At 42.9% G+C, this 22,871-nt stretch overlaps 1 protein-coding gene across 1 annotated transcript in view; it reads right to left on the reverse strand.

The window, feature by feature from the left end:
* Positions 1-18,193, reverse strand: part of kcnn4 (potassium calcium-activated channel subfamily N member 4) — a 54,953-nt gene extending 36,760 nt beyond the window's left edge. Inside the window, exon 1 of the mRNA XM_008113770.3 lies at positions 17,948-18,193. Coding sequence (XP_008111977.2) covers positions 17,948-18,193 — 246 coding nt within the window. The remainder of the gene's footprint in view (positions 1-17,947) is intronic.
* Between the last annotated feature and the right edge of the window lie 4,678 nt (positions 18,194-22,871).

Consider the following 22,871-nt stretch of genomic DNA (forward strand, 5'->3'; position numbering starts at 1 on the left):
GTGCAGTGAGTGATGAATGGTCATTGTTGTTGTTGTTGTTGTTGTTGTTGTTGTTGTTGTTGTTGTTGTTGTTATTTTATTTAGGATTTCAAAGGCCACTGGGTTCATAGGCCTGCACTAATATATGCCAGTACAATGTCTTTATTTCTTTTTTACCCTCTTTTTAAAGAATAGGATCAAATGAGCCCAAATCTTAATATGCTAGTGACCTAATTTGAACAGGATTTTGCCAGTGGGTATTTGTTTGTGTGTGCATTTACTACCCAAAACTGTCAAATGTAATGAGGAGGTCTTCATAGATGTACTCCTTCAATTTTTTAAAGGCACACCTAGATCATATATCACTGACAACCCACTGCCTGATGTGAGCAAACTGTTTGTACCCGTTTATCTTCCTCAACCTGCTTCTCAGACATGTTCCAAGGCAGGGAGTGGACCCAGAGGAGGTGCAGAACGGATCCAAGGTCTGCCTCCAGATGCAGGTCCAGGAAAAACCCTTCATCTACCAAGGGAAACTGGCTTCAAATGTCGGTGCCCTCCGGAGACAGAGAGCAGGAGGAGGGCAAAGGGCCAAGAAACTGCAATCAGGAATAAGGAAATATAAATGGGGGGGGGGGAGTGAAAAGGAGGACATGGGGCTGTATGCCAGGACTCCTGACTTCTGTGCCAAGCTCCAAGAGCTTGGGAAATCAATAGGCTTCAAAATAAAAGGTACGCTTTGGCACTGAGATATAGATAGATAGATAGATAGATAGATAGATAGATAGATAGATAGATAGATAGATAGATAGATAGACAGGCAGACAAACAGATAATCAGATTCTCGGGAATGTATGCATACCATAATGTCACAGAAACTAGGGTTCAAATCCATCCTCAGCCACAGAAATCCACTTTGTGACCTCAGGCAAATTACATTCACTCAGCCTCAGAGGAAAGAAAAGGCAAACCAAATCGTGCCAAGAAAACTCCTTGACAAATTCATCTTAAGGTTGCCATAGGTCAGAAAGGACTTGAAGGCACACAACTACAACAGCACAATGACAAATAGGCCAAATGCTTCCTTGCTTCCTTGCATTGGACCTGACACCAGGATTTTACATCAGAATTGGAAGAGAAGAACCTGCAAAATCTCCATGCAAAGACAGTCTTTCATTTCCTGTGGCAGCAGAGCCTCCCTTTGGAAGACTACGGGTTTATCTGGAAGACTACGGGTTCATTAAATCACGCTGTTTGGGGTGGGTGAATTGGGCCGGTGTAGTCCAAAGATTTCTGTTTCTGGAGTAGAAGTATTGCTGCTCTGGAGTTCGCTATGGCATCTGGCACATGAGGAAATGCAAGAGGATTCATATCAGCAGTTTATGGCCTGTTTACTACTGAAATGTCTGCTGACACATCCAGTTCTGAACATGATGGAAGATTTGATAACAAGAATGCTTTGCATGAATTTCTGGTGCATTTCTAATGCATTAGCTCAGTATACCTTACTAGTGCATTTCTACTGCATTAGCTCAGTAGACCTTAAAATGACACTGCAAGGTCTACAGAATTACACAATTATGAGGGGAGAGGAATTCAGAGCAAAGCCCCAAAAGTTAAGGTGGGCTTTTGGTATTTGCTTAACTTGATTAATTACTTGGAAGAAAAGCCAGAATTTTGGACCCATTCTCCAAAATTTCTGATTGCTATCCTATAAACCATTTCATGAGCAATGAGTACACACACAATAGAATCGTGGTGCCAAAGCAATAAGATGACTAATGTTAGGAAAAACATCCCGAAGGAAAGAAATAGCTTCCCCTTCAGTGGATATTTTCAGAAAAGACTGGATGGTAACCTGTCAGGGATGATTTTGAAACAGATTGGAGTAGATAGTGCTTAGGTCTCTTCCAAATCCATACAGTAGAGTCTCATTTATCCAACACTCACTTATCCAACGTTCTGGATTATCCAACACATTTTTGTAGTCAATGTTTTCAATACATTGTGATATTTTGGTGCTAAATTCGTAAATACAGTAATTACTACATAGCATTACTGCGTATTGAACTACTTTTTCTGTCAAATTTGTTGTATAACATGATGTTTTGGTGCTTAATTTGTAAAATCATAACCTAATTTGTTGTTTAATAGGCTTTTCCTTAATCTCTCCTTATTATCCAACATATTTGCTTATCCAAAGTTCTGCCGGCCCGTTTATGTTGGATAAGTGAGACTCTACTGTAGTTCTATTATTCTACAATCCTAGCAGTAGCAGCTGTAGGAACTGGAAGTAATGAATTGCAAATAACTACTTATTTGAAAATCACTCAAGAAGGTATTTCTGTGTTATATTACAATTATAACAAAGGGATAAAATTTTGTGTGTTTTATGGTATAATGTCTTTATGATGTGATATTTTTTAGTTTGTGTTCTGCAGAAATAGAAGGTGCTAATGACAGAAAAAGCAAAAGGAGAGACATATTCCACAAGATCCAAGAAATCAAAGAGATATTTAAACCAAGAGTGGGGATACTATATAACCAGCAAGAGAATATAATGCCCCAGTTTTCATCTGTGAAATGATGGAAGTTATGTCCTTCCTTAGGTGATTCCTCATTGTCTGAGTATCATGGCCTTCCAAGCATGAGGTCTTGGTGGTGGTGGTGGTAGGTGACTGTGGAGCCCTATTCTTGATCCGCATGTTCTTCTACAGTGAGGGCATTGTTTCCAGGTTGAAGGCAGTCCCGGTCAGGGTTGGCTTGATGTGCCTTCCTCTTGGCATGTTTCTTCCTTTCACCCTGCATTCATGCCTCTTCAAATTCCACAGCACTGCTGGTCTCAGCTGACCTCCAGTTACAGCACTCAAGGGACAAGGCTTCCCAGTTCTGGGTGTCTATGGCACAGTTTTAAGGTTAGCTTTAAGCCCATCTTTCAATCTCTTTTCCTGTCCACCAACATTTCCTTTTCTATTCTTGAGTTGGGAGTATAGTAAGTGCTTTGAGAGATGGTGATCAGGCATTCGGACAATTTGGCCAGTCCCGCAGAGCTGATGGCATAGGAGCATTACTATAATACTGGTGGTCTGTGCTTCTTCCAGCACACTGACATTTGTCCGCCTGTCTTCCCAAGAGATTTGCAGGATTTTTTGGAGGTAACGCTGACGGAATCATTCCAGGAGTTGAATGTGACGTCTGTAGACAATCCACGTTTCGCAGGCATATAACAGGGTTGGGAGGTCAATAGCTTTATAAGCAAGCACCTTGTAGGTTATATACAGTCAGCCTTCCACATTCACTAGGTTTAGGGACACTGGACATTGCTACTTTTTAAAACCTGAGAGCACACCTCTCTAGGAATATCTAGGTCTTCCAGAGTGATTCTATAGCCAATTTCCACTGGAGACTAACCACAGAACTGCACTGGAGGACTTAGATATTTGATCTTCAGAATGACCAGAAGAAGTGGACCATAGAGTCTCAATAGATAACCTAGAGATTTCTAGAAGTAACCATTTAATCAAATTTGTGAATTATCAAATTTACAAAAGACAAAGCTTCAAATGTGGAGGCATGACTGTACTGAAACCAAAACTTTCAATTGCTATAAGGACAGAGGGCGAACTCTACCATTAGGAAGAATGAAACAATTGTCCAGGGCAACAATGGCAAGAGAGTAATAGTAGCAGACTTCTGGAACATTTTTTCCTGAGGCCCTGGCCAATGGCCATTCCCTTGTCCTGGAACACATAGGTGTTTGTGCCACACATCCTGGCCTAAACACACCCAAGTAGACAGATATGATATAAGAGGATTTAAAAGAGTCAAGTGACAGCCCAACTGGCATCTATACATGGAATGACTAGGAGGGCCATAGGGATGACCTTCCTGTCAGTCAATGTCACTAACTTTAAAACATAGGCAGAAGAGGGAAAGGGGAAGACTGAGAAAACATCTGCATGTTTAAAACCACAACAAGGAAGTGAGGAGCTTTAGCACTATCTTCTAAATAGCTCCATTCACCTCTCACTCAGAAACAAAACTTGAATTTGGCAATGGTGTACTATCCAATGCTGAAGACTTGAGTTTGAGATTATGCAATGAAACTTAGGGCAAAGTTTTTCAAAAAAAAATTCATAGATTAACCAAACTCCTATCAGGAGTGTATGTGTGAATAAATATGAATAATCAGAGCCTTTTTGGACTATGATTCTCAAACTCCCAATCAGCAAGATCACTAGCCATGCTGGCTTGGAAATTCCAGGAACTGTAATTAAAAAAACAATTGCTATTCCATGTTCTAGATATATCCTCACTAACATTTCTGAGTCTTTTGATTGAACCTCGTGTTAGGAAGAGCAATTACAGACAGCTCATTGCGGTCACTCCTAACTATCTTTTTTGCCTGTGCTGGCTAAGCAATTGTTGGCATTGTAGTCCAAAAAATGCTGTTTTCTCAAATCTGTGTCATTTGGAGGAATGATCCCAAATAGTAGGCTCCATCTCCAGTAGCAGTTACGATGCCCAACCCAAGCTAAACGCCAGACACCGTACCTCCTTTCTTTGGAAGTGAATCATGCCAGACAATCAGCCGATGACTAACTGAACTAACACGGCTACAATCCTAAATGCACTTAGCAGACGATAATTCCTATTCAACTCCCTAGGATTTCCTTTTTAGTAAACATATTGAAGACTGCACTGATTACAGGTAAGCATTCCTGTTCTGTGTTGTATTTAAAAATCTATAAAAGTTGTCCCTCACTAAACCAATGTGCATCCACACTGTAGAACTGATGCAATTTTACACCACTTTAATTGCCAATACTAGAGAATCTTGAGAGCAGTAGTTTTAAATAGTCTTTAGCCTTCTTTGCCAAAGAGATCTAGTGCTTCTCCAAACAATGGATCACAGAATTATAGAATCATAGATCCTGAGATTCCATAGCACTGAGTCATGGAAGTTAACAGCAGTGTCAAATAGCATCAATTCTACGCTGTAGGTACATTCTTTTTCTCGGCCTCGTTGTTGCCTTCTGTTCCTCACCTTTGAGAAGTTTTACCTGCTAATCCTTACAATCAAAAAGTGTAAGAGAAACCATGGCTATATCCAGGGTCTGTGTTCATGTGTCTTGGTTTTGTTGTGGTTTTTCTGGCCATCTGGCCACCGAACACTACGGAGGAAATATTTGCATGACTGATCCTGCTTATACAGCATCATGAGACTGAGTTCTTTCACGAAGGGGGAAATCCGGAGTTTCCAAGAGGAAAGAATGAACTTGCGCATGCCCTTTACGGTTTCTGGTCTTAAGCCGGACCTCTTCTCAGCATTCATTCAAGTGGAGGAAAACAGCAGCATGAATGCAAGGCAAGTAGAAAGAGGATGCAGGACATCAGATCCAACAGCTCCTAAACTTTTCAGAGCTGTGTATAAAATGTATATATCTTAAAACCATCAGTTTTTCACTCTTGCAGGATTGTAATCCATGAAGCAAAAACAACCAAACTTTCCTCTTCCATGTAAATCTTAGGCCAGGTCCTACTTCTAAGTCAGATTTGATTAGGGTTGTCTGATTTCTAACCCTTTTCTTGAGTGTCAGGGCTTAGTGTGTCTTCTCCTGTCTTGACGTTGTTTTTATTTATTTATTTATTCCCATCATTTATATCCCGCCCTTCTCACCCGAAGGGAGTCAGGGCGGCGTACAAAACTGGCAACAATTCGATGCCTACACATAATTAAAACAGCAACGAAATTCCAATTAAAACAATATAAAAATATAAAACATATGATTAAAATCCATTCATCCAAAATCCTCGTGCTGTAGCCGTAAATCAGTCCGGGTCGTCTTTATCATTTAATCTTCGAAAGCCTGGGCACATAGCCATGTTTTCAGGGCTTTGTTGGACTGCAAATACCAGCATTCCGGACCAGCCAAGGAATGTGGAGTATTGTGCTCCAACAACATACAGAGGGCTGTACAATGAGCCCCAAAGATGTTTGTGCCCTTTTCTTCTTTTCTTTTCTGTTCTGAAATGGACCAATACTACCATAAAGAGGGTGAAAATAGGAAGATTGATGGGTTGCTGTGAGTTTTCTGGGCTGTATGGCCACGTTCCAGAAGCATTCTCTTCTGATGTTTCACCCACATCTATAGCAGGCATCCTCAGAGGTGTGAAGTCTATTGGAACCTAGGCAAGTGGGATTTATATACCTGTGGAAAGTCCAGGTTGGGAGAAAGAACTCTTATCTGTTTGAGGCAAGTGTGAATATTGCAACTGATCACCTTACTTAGCATTTAATGGTAGATTCAAAGCCTGTCTGCTTCCTGCCTGGGGAAATCCTTTGTTGGGTAGTCTTAGCTGGCCCTTTTTGATTCATGTCGGGAATTCCCCTGTGTTTTGAGTGTTGTTCTTTATTTATTGTCCCAATTTTAGAGTTTTTTTTTAAACTGGTAGCCAGATTTTGTTCATGTTTATGGTTTCCTCCTTTCTGTTGAAATTGCCCACATGCTTGTGGATTTCAGTGGCATCTCTGTGTGGTCTGACATGGTGGATGTTTGAGTGGTCCAGCATTTCTGTGTCCTCAAATAATATGCTGTGTCCAGGTTGGCTCATCAAGTCCTCTGCTATGGCTGATTTCTCTGACTGAGTTAGTCTGCAGTGCCTTTCATGTTCCTTGATTCGTGTTTGGGCAATGCTGTGTTTGGTGGTCCCTTTTCCTCTGGGTGGATCTTTCTTTACTCTCATGGCTTCTTCTTGGCCTTGCAGCTCTTCTGATATCTGTGGTGGAGTATCCATTGGCCTGTAGAGCCCCGTTTAGGTGGTTCAGTTCACCTTGGAGGAGGTGGGGTTAGGAAGATAGCCTTATAGAAAAAAGCAAGATATAAAGGCAAGAGACGATTTCGGGCAAATTATGACTTAATTCATACCCTATGGCATTTCATAGATGTAAATTGGGGCTCATACAACATCAGAGATAGTTGGACAACAAATGTTACTTATGGAAAGAACATAAAAGGTAGGAGAGGCTGCAGCAGTTTGCTTTCACCTGGGCCTCTCCTCCCTGCTGAGCTCATTGATTGCAAACTATGTTTGCATTTTGAACTTAATTTTCAGCAATGAAAGTAAGCTGAGGACAACGGGAGAAAGTGGAAAGAAATCAGGACATTTTAAAAAGCTGCTGAAAAGTGGGATAGCACAGAACTGATTAAGATAGATGTAATAAGTTAAACACTTTCTGCCTATATTCATTTGCAACCCTTGTTATTGCCTTAGCTTTGTTATGGGATGTTTATGTGCATTCTACCTGCTCCACTTGATCTGCTATAGCACATTCTGATCCTGAATTTCTTCACTAAAAGACCTCATCTAAGCTTGCTTACATCTACAGGCAAAATCGCCTTCTCACACAATGGACAGAATAAAACTTGGATGGAGACTAGGTGCTCACACAGAGTTCCCATCAAGCCCTATGCTGGCTATGAATGATGGGACTTGAAATTAAACATCAAGGAGACACACAGGTTCTCACCTATGGGTTACGAGTTGGTTATGTTGATCGAGGGATTCTAGAAGTTGTCATTCAAAAAAGAAATCACCATCTTAGCCTCAGCATTTTTTGAGATATGCAACTAATACACATCTCCTGACTTTCAGGAGTGTTTCACTGCTTCAACATTGCTGAGCAGCTATGTTGTGACTTGTCCCTCTGTCTCTCTTATCCACCCCTTAAATAAGCAGATTTCTCTGATTTTAATGTCTCTGGCATCCTGGCAGGTCTGTAATTTCAAATGGGGGAGTGAATTGTGATCCATCTTATGGGACCTGGCAAGTTTGAGCAAGGATTGGTCTGCTTTTCTTGTCATGCTTCTGTGAGATATGGGAGATATGCTGGTGGAAAAGGAGACAAACAAGGCTGGACACGCTGAACAACGTAATCGGAAGGGAGGACCAGAACTTAGGAAAAAAGGACATTCTCACAATCAGAAAAATTCATTTTGGGGTTTTTGTACTGTAGTCCAAAAAGGAACTTTCCTGACTCTGCACTGACCAACACCTTTTCCCTGAAATATTAGCTGGCAAACATTAAAGCTAGGAGCTCATGGTGGTGCAGTGGGTTAAACCCTTGTGCCAGCAGGACTGCAGACCAAAAGGTTAGTGGTTCGAATCCAGGGAGCGGGGTGAGCTCCCATCTGTCAGCTCCAGCTTCCCATGCAGGGACATGAGATAAACATTAACCTGACATTAAAAAAACCCATTAAAGCTCATTTCCTCTGGAAATTGGCAATACAGTAACAAAAATGGAACACACCTTTACAGTAGTTGCAGAGGGAAGGACAGTCTTGACATAGCTGTGGCATTGCTATCCTTTTTCATTCATTTTTATGAGCTATCTTTAAAAACCCACCTTTACTCCAGTAAGATTTTTGCTCTATCCACACAACAAACACTCTGGGAAATAGATCAAGCTTTTTTTTCGTGTCAGGAGTGAATTGAGAAACTGCAAGTCGCTTCTGGTGTAAAAGAATTGGCCGTCTGCAAAGACGTTGCCCAGGGGACGCCCGGAAGCCTGTGGGAGGCTTCTCTCATGTCCCCGTATGGAGCTGGAGCTGATAGAGGGAGCTCATCTGCGCTCTCCCTGGGTGGGATTTGAACCTGGCAGCTTTCAGATCAGCAGCCCAACCTGACCAACCCAACCAAGCTGAAAGAGAGTGACTTCGCAAGGTCATCTGACATGCTTCCTTCCTCTCAATGGACTTGAACTTGGGTCTCCAAAACCCCAGACCGGCTTTCTAATCTACCATATAATGGGCAATATCCTATATAGTGCATACCCTCTAACTGTTCTGATTTGGCAGGGTCAGTTCCAATTCATTGTCTGTCATTCCACTTTTTCACCTGCTTTCAAAGTGCCCTGGCTTCTTCCTTCTCCTCTTGTTCTCTGCTTACTTCAAATGCAGATTGAATTCAACATAAAAAAATAGATTCCTAGGGAAGAAAAACATATTAATCAAATCTGCAAAAGTGAAATCCGCAAATGTGGAGGGCTGACTGTGGTCCAAAAGGCCTTACATTCCAAAAAGATTTAGCAACACGTTCTTTGGACTAATTCATGCCAGCTGATCCCAGCCATGTTATCTAAACGGAAGTGCTTAGATGGAATTATCAAGAGCCTATGAAGTTCTGGATTCAAATTTCATCCCTGTCAGGAAATCTCACTTGGTGACCTTTGCTAAACCTTTCTTCGTAATTTCAGTTCATCTCTCAGGATAAATAATACTGACTGCAAACCAAAGGCAATATCAATAGTCTTGAGCCTACAAGCCCAAACAAAAAAATAAATATCTTGGTGTGGTAGTCTTTAGACCTGTTTCTGGGATTATTTGGAGCACTGATAAAGAAAATTTGCATTGGATAAACTACATCAGCTCTGGCTTCATAGATACGGTTATCATGGTTTTCTCTGAGTGAGCAAAGACTTGCATTGAACTCCAAGTATGGAGATCAATGCAATTGGACAGTGTCGTATTGGAGGAGGCTGGAGCAGAGCCTCTTTCGTCAGATATAACCTATGAATATTTCCAGTGTATTATGCAGGATGAGATAAAGTAATGTGAAAATCAAAAATCTTCTATAGTATAGATCTGGAGAAGTACACTCTCCAGTCTCCCTGGACATGTCAAACAAGTAAACAAAATCCAAAAATTACAGAATTGAAAAGCTCTTGGTGAACCACTCCTGATAGTAGCTATGTCTCTTCTAGCATCATAAAATGCACATAGGCACACAATAAACAAAACCGGCCCAGGAAAGCCCAGGAAAGAATTCTGGATAACTTAAAAATTTGCATGTTTACCAGGCAGTTTGCTCTGTGATAATAAAGGTACAGCCCAACGGTGGATTTTAGCACTGTGAATTAAACGTTGTGCTGGTTCAAAGTCAACTGAGGTTTTATTGGGGGAAATCTTTATTCTGGGCTCATTCACATTACAGTTACAACACTGTGATTCCACTTTAACTATCATGACCGTATGACTGCCACTCCTAGCTTTCCTTCCCTTGCCTGTGATGGTTAGGGTTGCTGGGAGTTGCAGTTCAAAAATATCTGAAGGACCACAATTTCAATCCTGATCTGTCTTGTTAAGGAGAAGAGGAAGATGTGTATTGTATGTCGTTGTTCATGCTAAAAGGCATTGAATGTTTGCCTTATATGTATTGCAATTTGCTTTGAGTCCCTCTGGGGAGATAAAGTCGAATTTAAATAAAGTGTATTACACTACTGAATCCTAGAATTTGTAGTTTGTGGGGGCATTTGTTCTCTGGTTGGGAATTGTAAATACCTCTCTTTAAACTGCAAACCTAAGGATCTCACAGGATAAGAAAGGTAAAGGGTAATGGTTTCCCCTGACGTTAAGTCCAGTCGTGTCCGACTCTGGGGGTTGGTGCTCATCTCCATTTCTAAGCCTAAGAGCCGGCATTGTCCATAGACACCTCCTAGGTCATGTGGCTGGCATGACTGCATGGAGCGCCGTTACCTTCCTGACAGAGCGGTAACTATTGATCTACTCACATTGGCATGTTTTCGAACTGCTAGGTTGGCAGAAGCAGGAGCTAACAGCGGGCGCTCACGCCGCTCCCCGGATTCGAACTTTCAGTCTGCAAGTTCAGCAGCTCAGCACTTTAACACACTGCGCCACCGGGGGCTCTATCTCACAGGACAGAACCGGGTAATTAAAGTGGAATGATAATGCTATAACTAAGTTGATCAACCATCCACATTTGCTAGGGTTAGGGGCTAATGATAACTGTGAAAGTGGGGAAAATACTTCTTCCTTTTGCATGAGAGAATACATGTCAAGGACTCTGTAGGTTCTCCAACATGACCACTGGTTAGCTTCCACTGGAGGATTGCCGGTACCTAGAACCACTCTGGAGGACTAGAGATTCCTTGAAATAACATGTTAATCAAATCTGCAAATGAGCAAGTCCTCAAAAGTCAAACCTGCAAATGTGGAAACTGAACCGTAGCGTGAATGGGCCCTCTGATTGAAATGAAAAAGGCACGCTGCCATTGCCATAAGAAGCACTCGTGAAAACAGGCTCTGCTAACCCAAGTCAAATATTGAAAGTATCAAAAAGGTGTCGGCAAAAGAATGCATGTGAAGACATCGCTTCCAGGATGACTCAGACAAAAGGGTGCTACACAGCGCTGTAGGACAGTTGACACACCCCACGCCCAGATCCGTCAACGTCTACAAACGGATGGGGAATATTATTCTTTTCCATATTATGACGTGCTTCCAAAGGCACCAAATCTGTTATTTTCTTGGAAGCCTGCTTAGTGCCTGAATGGGAATCCGTCAATGAATGTCAGGTGCCATAGGTGATTATTTCAGAGGAAGGAACCACTCCTGAGGATTCTTTACCTACGAAAGTGCTACGATATTCACAGAGCTGCCCTGTATTGACTTGAAGGCACATACATATCCTCACATATACTTACTATCTGTTCCTAGGTTCTGTGCCGCTCCCTAGTAAAACGATGCCCCTTCCATGTCTCATGGGAAGATGCTTTTAATAGTGTGCATAGATAGACCTGCACATGTGCATACATGCTATCACATTCCAATGAGCTGTTTTTCTTCCATCTCTCCTTTCCCTCCTCCTTATCAACACAGATCAGGATTGGAATTGTGGTCCTCCAGATATTTTTGACTGCAACTCCCAGCAACCCTAACCATCCCAGCCAAGGACAAGGAAAGCTAGGAGTGGCAGTCCAAACATGCCTATAAAGTCTCAAAATGCACACCCCTGAGTGAGAAGATAAACAGTAAGTTGCATTCAGGGCCATTGTGAGTTACAGACATTCTATTAAAGGCTGCATTTTGAGAAAAAGAGGGGGAAACAGTACGTTTGAGTTAAAATACAGCAGAAATTGTATACTTTTAGCAATGCATGGGTATATTCAATCAGAGATAATATGTGATAATACAAATATACAAGGGTGGCCACATTTTTGGGGCATAGTGCCAATCTTCTGATAAAACACATTAACCCATGAGCGAGAGACGAGTTTGATGACTAAGTCAGGAAATCCAAATATCATCTTTGCCCATCTACCACTCGCAACGTAATATCGGGTTTAACGTGGGAAAATTATTTTAGTGCAAGGACCATTCCGCAATAGATTATGGGTATATCGACACTGTAGAAGTAATGCAGTTGGATACCACTATAACTGCCATAGCTGTTTGATATGGAATCCTGGGATTTGTAGTTTGGTGTGGCAACAGCAGCACTCTTTGGCAGAGAAGATGAGAGGCCCTGTAAAACTATAATGTGCTTTCCTTTTTACACTTTGAACTCAGTTTGCAATCACTAAAGTAAACTGAGGATAATCACAGAATCATAGTTGGAAGATATCACATGGACCATCTAGTCCAACCCCCTGCCATGCAAGAAAAGCACAATCAAAGCATCCCTGACAGATGGCCATCCAGCCTCTGTTTAAAAGCATCTAAGGAAGGCGCTTCCACCATGCTCTGAGGCAGAGAGTTCCACTGCAGAATTACTCTTAAAGTCAGAAAGCTCTTCCTAATATTCAACTGGAATCTCCTTTCCTGTAATTTGAACCCATTGCTCCAAGTCCCAGAAAGGAGGAAGGTGGGAGGAGAAAAAAAAACTAGGACACTTTCAAAGCAACTGAAAGGTGAGATGACATATTACCAAATGATACTCATGTATGACATTTCTATAAAAAGGTAAAGGTTACCCCCTGACATTAAGTCTAGTCGTGTCCGACTCTGGGGCTTGGTGCTCATCTCCATTTCCAAGCTGAAGAGCCAGCGTTGTCCGTAGACACCTCCAAGGACATGTGGCCGGCATGACTGTATGGAGCGCCATTACTTTCCTGCTGGAGCAGTACCTATTGATCTACTCACATTTTGTATTTTTTCAGATTGCTAGACTGGCAAAAGCTGGGGTTAACAGCAGAAGCTCACCCCGCTCCGTGGATTCGAATTGCTGACCTTTCAGCCAGCATGTTCAGCAGCCCAGTGGTTTAACCCGCTGTGCTGCACCACTTGTGCCATTTGTATATTTCTCAATAAAAAGCAACTAGAGGAAGCTGAAATGTGACAAATTGCATGACAACGAAGTTTACTTCCTCCCAGGGCAATTGTTATAGGAAGGGAAAAAATGAGGGGATTGCCTCCATTTAATTTTCTTCCAGTCTCCAAATTTCTATCACTCTAGTAACTTAAAACGTTGGTTGAGCTTGCAGAAGGAGAATTTGGACATATAAAGAAAGGGGATAGGAAAGGTGACCAAAGGAATGTGAATACAGAAAAAAGAACTTCTGGATGGAACAGTTTTTATAGTCTTACTCTCGGCAATGCTCGAAAGCTGGAGACTGAAGGAAGGCTTCATTTGGGGGGAGTCAGAAATCATATTTGGAGGGCAAAGCCCTCATTTTGCCCATTTTGCAGCTACACCCCTCTGGTAGTTCGCAACAACAACAACAACAACAACAACAACAACAACAACCACCACCACCACCTTAAATCGGTTTGGAAACTTTTTTTTGCAACAGAAATTCCAGAAACCACCGATTGGCTCATTCCTTTCTCAGATCCAGAAATCTGAAGTCTAGCTAGCCAGTACCTGCATAGTCATACAGTATCTGAAGGCATTTCTGCTAAGTCAAATCCATGGACCATGCTTCATGAATTATCCATGAAAGACTAAGGCAAGAGAAGGGGGATTGTTTTGGACTACAACTTCCAGAATCCTGTGCTGGTTGTGGGATTCTGGGAACTGTAGTCCAAATCTGCTAATGTTTTCCAGCTGTGCATGTTGACGTCTACACTGGATAAATCAAAAAAATGTTTTGCAGTGATGATATTCACACACATACACATACACCCGGATTATCTAGGAAATGGCCTCTCTCAAAGAACAGCATCATGGCTTTTAAACATCTTGATCAGTAAGCTGCCATGAAACACCTATCCAACCCCCATCCCATTTTAGCTAATCCATTTTTAAAGCCATGTAGGCATGTGGCCATCATAACTTTCTGGGGCGAGGAGTTGCAGAACTTGTTCAATCTTGACATTCATCTGCTACAGTTTTAGCAGACTCATCCACCTAGGTATGTCTGGAAAAGGGGGTGTTTTGGAGGTAGTGCCTGAGCATGGAAAGCACACTTATTCATTTAATTTTAATTTGTATTGATTTGGGGGCTTGTCTTTTATTGAGACATGATACAGCTCAAAGGAATGGAAAGGACAATATGAAAGTTTGCCTTCCTTTCTAGTAATGTGTGGCAGTAATTTTGGTTTAGGAAAAGGTAAATTACTTCTCCAAGTTCTCATGCAAGCACCTATATTGAGGACTTAGTGCAAATATATATAGAGAGAGAGACGCAAAGGGAGAACATTATGCTTTTATTATCCCAGTAGAATCATTGAATTGGAAGAGACCTCATGGCCATCCAGTCCAACCCCCTGCCAAGAAGCAGGAAATTCACATTCAAAGCACTCCGACAGATGGTCATCCAGCCACTGTTTAAAAGCCTCCAAAGAGGGAGCCTCCACCACATTCTTGGCTGATTGCAGACAAGAAACAATCAGGGCCAGCTAACACCTCCTAACAAAGGAAGCCCCCAGGCAGGAATCAGCTAGGCTTTGAAGCTGCAAGGCAAATCAATGCTAATCAAGGTGGCTAATTGCAACATTCACACTTGCCTCAAGCAGACAAAAGTTCTTTCTCCTACCCTGGACATTATTCCATAGATATATAAACCTTACTTGCCTATTTTCAACAGACCTCACAACCTCTGAGGATGCCTGCCATAGAAGTGGTAAAAATGTCAGGAGAGAATGCTTCTGGAACATGGCCATGCAGCCCGGAAAACTCACAGCAACCCAGTGATTCCGGCCATGAAAGCCTTCGACAACACATTCAGTTAAGTTCACAGCAATGTTGGAATTCAGTTGCATTTAGAAACAGCAGAATTGTAGAAAGAGAGGCACAAAACATCTGAAAATGTCCATGTTATCTGTTCCAGAACATCACCAACCAATCTGATACCAAGCAAATTTGTCACAGTTGACACTTAAACACAATTGAAAGTTCCCTCCATCAGAAACTGACCTGGAGCAACAACCTGCCTCAATATAGGAGTAACGTAAAGCACTTTGTCACCTACCTCAGGTTTGAAACTTATATGGTTGCATTTTATTCAGTGTATTTTTAATTTTTTTTGTGTGTTTTAACCATGTTATTAAGTTTTCTATTTTATCTGTATATGTTATTGTTTGTTTTTATAATTGCACATGTCGTTGTACACCTGATGTGTTTATTGTTACTGTTTTTATCTGGGTCCGACCATTGTAAGCCTCCCCGAGTCCCTTCGGGGAGATGGAGGCAGGCTATAAATAAAGTATTATCATTATTATTATTATTATTATTATTATTATTATTATTATTATTAAGAATGAGGATGTCATTTTTGGAAGACAACTGCCAGAATTTGGCTGGCTGACAGTCGTCATCCAGAAAGCTACTGTCCAAAACTCAGCACAGAGCAGAGGAAGCTAGAAGTTGGCAAAATGAGGGCACTGCCCTCCCATAGAAATTCTGCATGAATTTTAACTTTAGTCTTCACATTTCTAAGCATTACAGTCACTTAACATTTCAGGAATCCCTGGTGGTGCAATGGGTTAAACCCTTGTGCCAGCAGGACTGCTCACTTGAAGGTTGGGTTGCTGACCTGAAGGTTGCCAGTTCGAATCCAGGGACAGTGCAGATGAGCTCCCTCTGTCAGCTCCAGCTGCCCATGCGGGGACGTGAGAGAAGCCTCCCACAAGGATGGTAAAAATATCAAACATCCAGGCGTCCCATGGGCAACATCCTTGCAGACTGCCAATTCTCTCACACCAGAAGCGACTTTGCAGTTTCTCACGAAAAAATAAACTTAACATTTCAACTGAGTAGTTACAAACTGAGTCTAGACATTGAAAGAGAGAAGGCAAGCAAAGTTACCCAGCAAATGAGAACAGTGGAAATGGAAAAGTGTGTGAATGGTTTGCAGTGTCCCGCTCTCTGCAACAAAAGGAAGTTAGAAACTGAAGAAAAACTTCATGTGGGGGGAACAGAAGTATTTTTTTGTGGGGGGAGATGCCCATGTTATTGTTTCTTTCCCTTCAACTACACCTCTGGCAGAGAGGAAAATCCTTTGGCAAAGCACCACATCCTGATGAGTCCTTGGAGGGGAGACTGCCAATGAATACCAGGTGCTGCGGGTTGCGTTTCAGAGGAAGCAACTGGCAAAACCACCTCCTTGCCTTTTAAAGAAAGCCCTAGGAAATTCATGAAGCTGGCATAAATTGACAAACGCCTGGGAGGAACACAGGCAAACACTTTTTACATAGGCCTCACAACCTCTGAGGATGCCTGCCATAGATGTGGGTGAAGCGTCAGGAGAGAATGCTTCCAGGACATGGCTATACAGCCCGGAAAACTCAGAGCAACCCTATAAATAAAGTATTATTATTATTATTATTATTATTATGGAGCCGCCAGTAGTGCAATGGGTTAAACCTTCTGCCAGCAGGACTGCTGACTATTAGGTTGGTGGTTTGCATCCAGGGAGAGCTCCCTCTGTCAGCTCCAGCTCCCCATGTGGGGACACGAGAGAAGCCTCAGACAAGAATGGTAAAAATCCCCAGGCATCCCCTGGGAAACGTCCTTGCAGGCAGCCAATTCCCATACCAGAAGCGATTATTATTATTACTATTATTGTTATTACTACTGGGTAAGTCACACTCTCTCAGATGTAGAGGAAGGCTAAGGTGAATAATCTCTGAGAAAATCCTGCCAAGAAAACCCTGCAGGAGGTTGGCCTTAAGGCAGGTGTTTTGGACTCCAACTCCCATCATTCCTAACAGCCGGCATGTAGGGTCAAGGTTTGCCCATGCCTGCCTTCAGGTCATCATAGGTAAAAGGTAAAGGTTTCCCCTGACGTTAAGTCCAGTCGTGTCTGACTCTGGGGGTTGGTGCTTATCTCCATTTCTAAGCTGAAGAGCCGGTGTTGTCCATAGACACCTCCAAGGTCATGTGGCCGGCATGACTGCATGGAAAGCTGTTACCTTCCCGCTGGAGCGGTACCTATTGATTTACTCACATTTGCATGTTTTCGAACTGCTAGGTTGGCAGAAGCTGGAGCTAACAGCAGGCGCTCATTCCGTTCGTCGGATTTGAACCTGCAACCTATTGGTCCAAAATGCGGCGGGGCCAGGCTGCTAGCGGGATCATCTATAAGATCCCATATTACACCGTTTCTGAAACAACTGCATTGGCTACCAATAGAACATCGGATCTCTTACAAGATACTGATCCTGACATTTAGAGCTCGAAATGGCCAAGGACCATTATATCTTAGGGACCGCCTCATTCCTTTTTTCCATCAGTGGTCACCTCGATCCTCCCAGGAAAATCTCCTATACGTACCGGGCCCTAGGGAGGTACGCCTGGAAGCTACAAGGCGTAGAGCCTTTTTGATCTATGCTCCAATTCTGTGGAACTCATTGCCTCCATATGTTAGAGCAATGTCAGAGTTGTAAAAGTGCTCAAGACTTGGCTGTTTGGCTGTGCGTTGAAGTAAATCAGATCTAATTTGCCAAATAGTCACTGTTGAATGTTTTTATATTGTGGAATGATATTTTAAATTGTAAGTCGCTCGGAGCACTCTGGTGGAGAGCGACTAATTAAGAAATAAAGTGAAGTGAAGTTCAGCAGCTCAGCGCTTGAACACACTGTGCCACCGAAGGCCAAGGGCGTCATAAGTGTGAGCATATTTTAAAGTACACAAATTTTGCCAGCTGATCATGGAAGCTGAGTAGGCTGAGCCCTGGTTAGTGGCTGTATGGGAGGCAAGTGAGGAAGTGAGGAGGAAGGCACTCACCTGGCAGCGTCCGAACCAGGCCAGCTCGGTGTGGAGGACCACGAGGGCCAGGCCGAGGAGCGCGGTGCCGAGCGCCCACCCGGCCAGCTGCCGCTCTTCGCCCAGGAGCACCTTCCTCCCGCGGAGGCGCCGCAGGTTCTCGCCGGGCTCCCTCGGGATGGGCAGCGCCGTCCTCTCGGCCCCCGGCCCCGCCAAAGCGCCCGCGCCCGCCGCCTCCTCGTCCTCCGGGGGCGCCTTGGGCTGCATCTCCTGGGCGCCGCAGGGAGCGGGGGGCGGCGGGCGCTTGGGCCCCGCGCTGGGAAGGCAAGGGCTGAACACCCCCTGCGCCGCCCCCCATCCCTGCCGCTTCAGCAGCCAGCAGGCGGCCAGCGCGGAGAAGAGGAGAAGAAGAAGAGAGAAGAGGAGGAGGAAGAGGAGAAGGAGGAAGAGGAAAGAAAGAAGAGGGAGAGGAGGAGGAGGAGGAGGAGGAGAAGGAGAAGAAAGGATGGAAAGAAAAGATTGGAAGGAAAGAAGGAAGGAAGAAGAGGGAGAGAAGGAAGGAAGAGAAAGAAGAGAGAAAAAGAAGAGGAAAGAATGGAAAGAAAAAAATTGAAGGAAGGAAGGAAGGAGGAGGAGAAAGAAAGAGGAGGGAGAGAAGGAAGGAGATGAAGAAGAGAGAGAAAAGAGAAGGTGGAGGAGAGGAGGAGGAGAAAAGGATGGAAAGAAAAGATAGGAAGAAAGGAGAGGGAGAGAAGGAAGGAAGAGAAAGAAGAGAGAAGAATAAGAAAATAAGGAAAGGATGGAAAGAAAAGAATGGATGGAAGGAAGAGAAAGAAGAGAGAAGAAGAAGAAAATAAGGAAAGGATGGAAAGAAAAGAATGGATGGAAGGAAGGAAGAGAAAGAAGAGAGAAGAATAAGAAAATAAGGAAAGGATGGAAAGAAAAGAATGGATGGAAGGAAGGAAGAGAAAGAAGAGAGAAGAAGAAGAAAATAAGGAAAGGATGGAAAGAAAAGAATGGATGGAAGGAAGAGAAAGAAGAGAGAAGAAGAAGAAAATAAGGAAAGGGTGGAAAGAAAAGAATGGATGGATGGAAAGAAGAGAAAGAAGAGAGAAGAAGAAGAAAATAAGGAAAGGATGGAAAGAAAAGAATGGATGGAAGGAAGAGAAAGAAGAGAGAAGAAGAAGAAAATAAGGAAAGGGTGGAAAGAAAAGAATGGATGGATGGAAAGAAGAGAAAGAAGAGAGAAGAAGAAGAAAATAAGGAAAGGGTGGAAAGAAAAGAATGGATGGATGGAAAGAAGAGAAAGAAGAGAGAAGAAGAAGAAAATAAGGAAAGAATTTAAAGAAAAGGAAGGAAAGAGAGAGAGAAGTAGTAGAGGAATATAAGGAAAGGATGGAAAGGAAAAAAGAAAGGAAGGAGAGAAGAAAGAAATAGAAATAGAAAGAGAGAAACAGAAGAATATAAGGAAAGGATGGAAAGTAAAAGTAGGATGGAAGGAAGAAGAGAGAAAGAAGGAAGGAAGAAGAATAGAAAGAGAGAGAGAAGGGAAAGAAGAAGGAAAGAAGAAGAAAAGGATAGGAAAAATGGAAGAACACAAGGAAGGGAAAGAAAGAGAGATAAGAAAATGCAAGGAAGGGCAGAAGGAAAGTAAAGAGAGAGAGGAAAGGATAGGAAGGACTAAAAGAAGGGAAAGAGAGAAAATGGAGGCAAGAAAATGGAAGGACAGGAGAAAGGGATAGTGAGAGAAGGACAGAAAGAAAAGGAGAGAGAAAGGGAAAGAAGTAAAAGAGAGGAAGGAAGGGGTTGGAATGAAAGGAAAATGGAAGGAAGGACAGAAAGAATGGAAAGATAGAGAAGGAAAGAAGGAAAAGAGAGATGGAAGGAAGAGAAAAGAAAGTGCAAAGGAGCTAGCTATCAAGGAGAGGAGAACGTGCAGAGGAAATCGAGGCGACGCAGGCACTTAGCCGCCCGCTGGCACCTGCTGGGTGGGAGAGAAAGAAAGAAAGAAAGAAAGAAAGAAAGAAAGAAAGAAAGAAAGAAAGAAAGAAAGAAAGAAAGAAAGAAAGAAAGAAAGAAAGAAAGAAAGAAAGAAAGAAAGAAAGAAAGAAAGAAAGAAAGAAAGAAAGAAAGAAAGAAAGAAAGAAAGAAAGAAAGAAAGAAACAGAAGGACAGAAAGTTCCAAGCAGCTCTCAAGGCGAGCGGATGGCCGGCCAGCCAGCCATAGGAATCCCTTCTCGCGGATGAGGAAGGCAGCCCAGAGGGGCCGAGAGGGAGGTCGCGAGCCAGACCCGCGCGGGACGGAGCGGAGCGGGGAATGCGCCCAGGGCGACCCGGAGGAGGACCCGAGGAGCACGGCGCGCCTCCCTCCCTCCCTCCTTCTCTCGCTGCTCGGGGCGGCCGGGCGGCTTCGTCACGGGGCTGGGAAGGGCGGGCAGGGGCGGCGGCTCCCCAGGAAGGCCGGACGGACCGCGGCAGAGATCTCCCAACAGCCCACAAGGGACCGAGCCACGTCCAGCAGCACCATCGGGGCTGGACACCAGGAAGCTGGGAACTCGCATGGTCGCGTTCTCGCCAGGGTCACCAAAGCCAAGTGTCAAATGGAATCATAAAATCATAGCGTTGGAAGAGACCTCGTGGGCCATCCAGTCCCACCCGCTGCCAAGAAGCAGGAAAATCGCATTCAAAGCACCCCCGACAGATAGCCATCCAGGCTCTGATAAAAGCCTCCAAGGAAGGAGCCTTCACCACACTCTGGGGCAGAGAGTTCCACTGCTGAACAGCTCTCACAGTGAGGAAGTTCTTGCTAATGTTCAGGTGGAATCTCCTTTCCTATAGTTTGAAGCTTTTGTTCCAGGTCCAAGTCTCCAGGGCAGCAGGAAACAAGCTTTCTCCCTCCTCCCTATGACAATGATGAGCAACCTTTTGCACTTGGTGTGTCAAAATTCACCAAAAAACCTAGCATAACTTGGGTTGTGTGTCACTTTGAGAAAAAAAAACCCATAATTTTGCAATATGTATAGTTTAAATAACAAAAATGTATAATTGTCTGTTGGATAAGCGAATATGTTGGATAATAAGGAGAGATTAAGGAAAAGCCTATTAAACATCAAATTAGGTTATGATTTTACAAATTAAGCACCAAAACATCATGCTATACAACAAATTTAACAGAAAAAGTAATTCAATACGCAGTAATGCTACCGTGTTTCCCCGAAAATAAGACAGTGTCTTATATTAATTTTTGCTCCCAAAGATGTGCTAGGTCTTATTTTCAGGGGATGTCTTATTTTTCCATGAAGAAGAATTCACATTTATTGTTGAACAAAAAAATGAACATTTATTATATACTGTACAGTAGTTGTCATCACAAACCAGCATAACCAGACAAACTGTGAATCCTATCAAGAGTTTCTTGTTACTACCAATATTTCCATGTACAACACTCTATGGTATGTACATTGACCGATCCTGCATGCTCTGGTGTTCTGTTCGGCAGGCATGCTTCCAAACAAAACTTTGCTAGGTCTTACTTTCGGGGGAGGCGTTATATTTAGCAATTCAGCAAAACCTCTTCTAGGTCTTATTTTCAAGAGATGTCTTATTTTAGGGGAAACAGGGTATGTAGTAATTACCGTATTTACGAATTTAGCACCAAAATATCACGATGTATTGAAAACATTGACTACAAAAATGTGTTGGATAATCCAGAATGTTGGATAAGCGAGTGTTGGATAAGTGAGACTCTACTGTAACTGTATTTAATAAATCAAAAACTATTTACTACCATTATTTCCATGTACAACAATCTATGGTACCTCTTGCAGTTTCCACACTGATTTCTCTCTATTCTAGTTTCAATGTAGTCATGAATAGTGAATAATATAATAATAATATAATGGTAATCATAGGACAATATACTACAATAATAATAGAATAATAATAGAATGATATAACATATATATAAATGTAATGTGCATAATTCCCATGGAGTAAACAACAAAACCGCTGGACCAAATCACACCAAATTTGGCCACAAAAGACATAATCATCCAATCAATCTGCATGCGGCAGCATCTCAGCAAAAATGGCTAGGCATGTCAGTGCTGACACACGTGTCATAGGTTGGCCATCACTGCCCTATGACTTCCCCTCACATCTTTATATTTAATTATTTATTTATATTTTATTTGCAGTATTTATATACCACCCTTCTCAACCCCAAAAGGGCAGTTCACAGTGCTGGCAGCAATTCAATGCCCTTGATAAAAAAAAAACAGTATAAAACATCAAAGTTGACCCTTTTATACATGGCCCTCATCATGTCTTGGAGCCCCGGTGGCAAAGTGTGTTAAAGCATTGAGCTGCTGAACTTGCAGACCGAAAGGTCCCAGGTTCAAACCCCGGGAGCGGCGTGAGCAGCCGCTGTTAGCTCCAGCTTCTGCCAACCTAGCAGTTTGAAAACATGCCAATGTGAGTAGATCAATAGGTACCGCTCCAGCAGGAAGGTAACAGCGCTCCATGCAGTCATGCCGGCCACATGACCTTGGAGGGGTCTACGGACAATGCCGACTCTTCGGCTTAGAAATGGAGATGAGCACCAACCCCCAGAGTCAGACATGACTGGATTTAACATCAGGGGAAAACCTTTACCTATCTTTACCTCATAATGTCTCCTTGCAGCCTTCTCTTCTGTAGCCTAAACATGTCCAGCTCTTTCAGCCCCTCATTGGGCTTGTTCTCTAAACCCTTAATCATTTTAGTCGCCCTCCCCTGGACACATTCCAGCTTGGCAACATCTCCCTTAAATTGCTATGCCCAAAAATGGACACAGTGTGATTCCAGGTGTGGTCTGAACAAGGCAGAATAAAGGGGAAGCATTACTTCCCTAGATCTAGACCAGTAGTTCTCAATCTGGGGTTCCCAGATGTTTTGGGCATACAAT

Source organism: Anolis carolinensis, unplaced genomic scaffold (genome assembly GCF_035594765.1).
Source record: "Anolis carolinensis isolate JA03-04 unplaced genomic scaffold, rAnoCar3.1.pri scaffold_10, whole genome shotgun sequence".
NCBI lineage: Eukaryota > Metazoa > Chordata > Lepidosauria > Squamata > Dactyloidae > Anolis > Anolis carolinensis.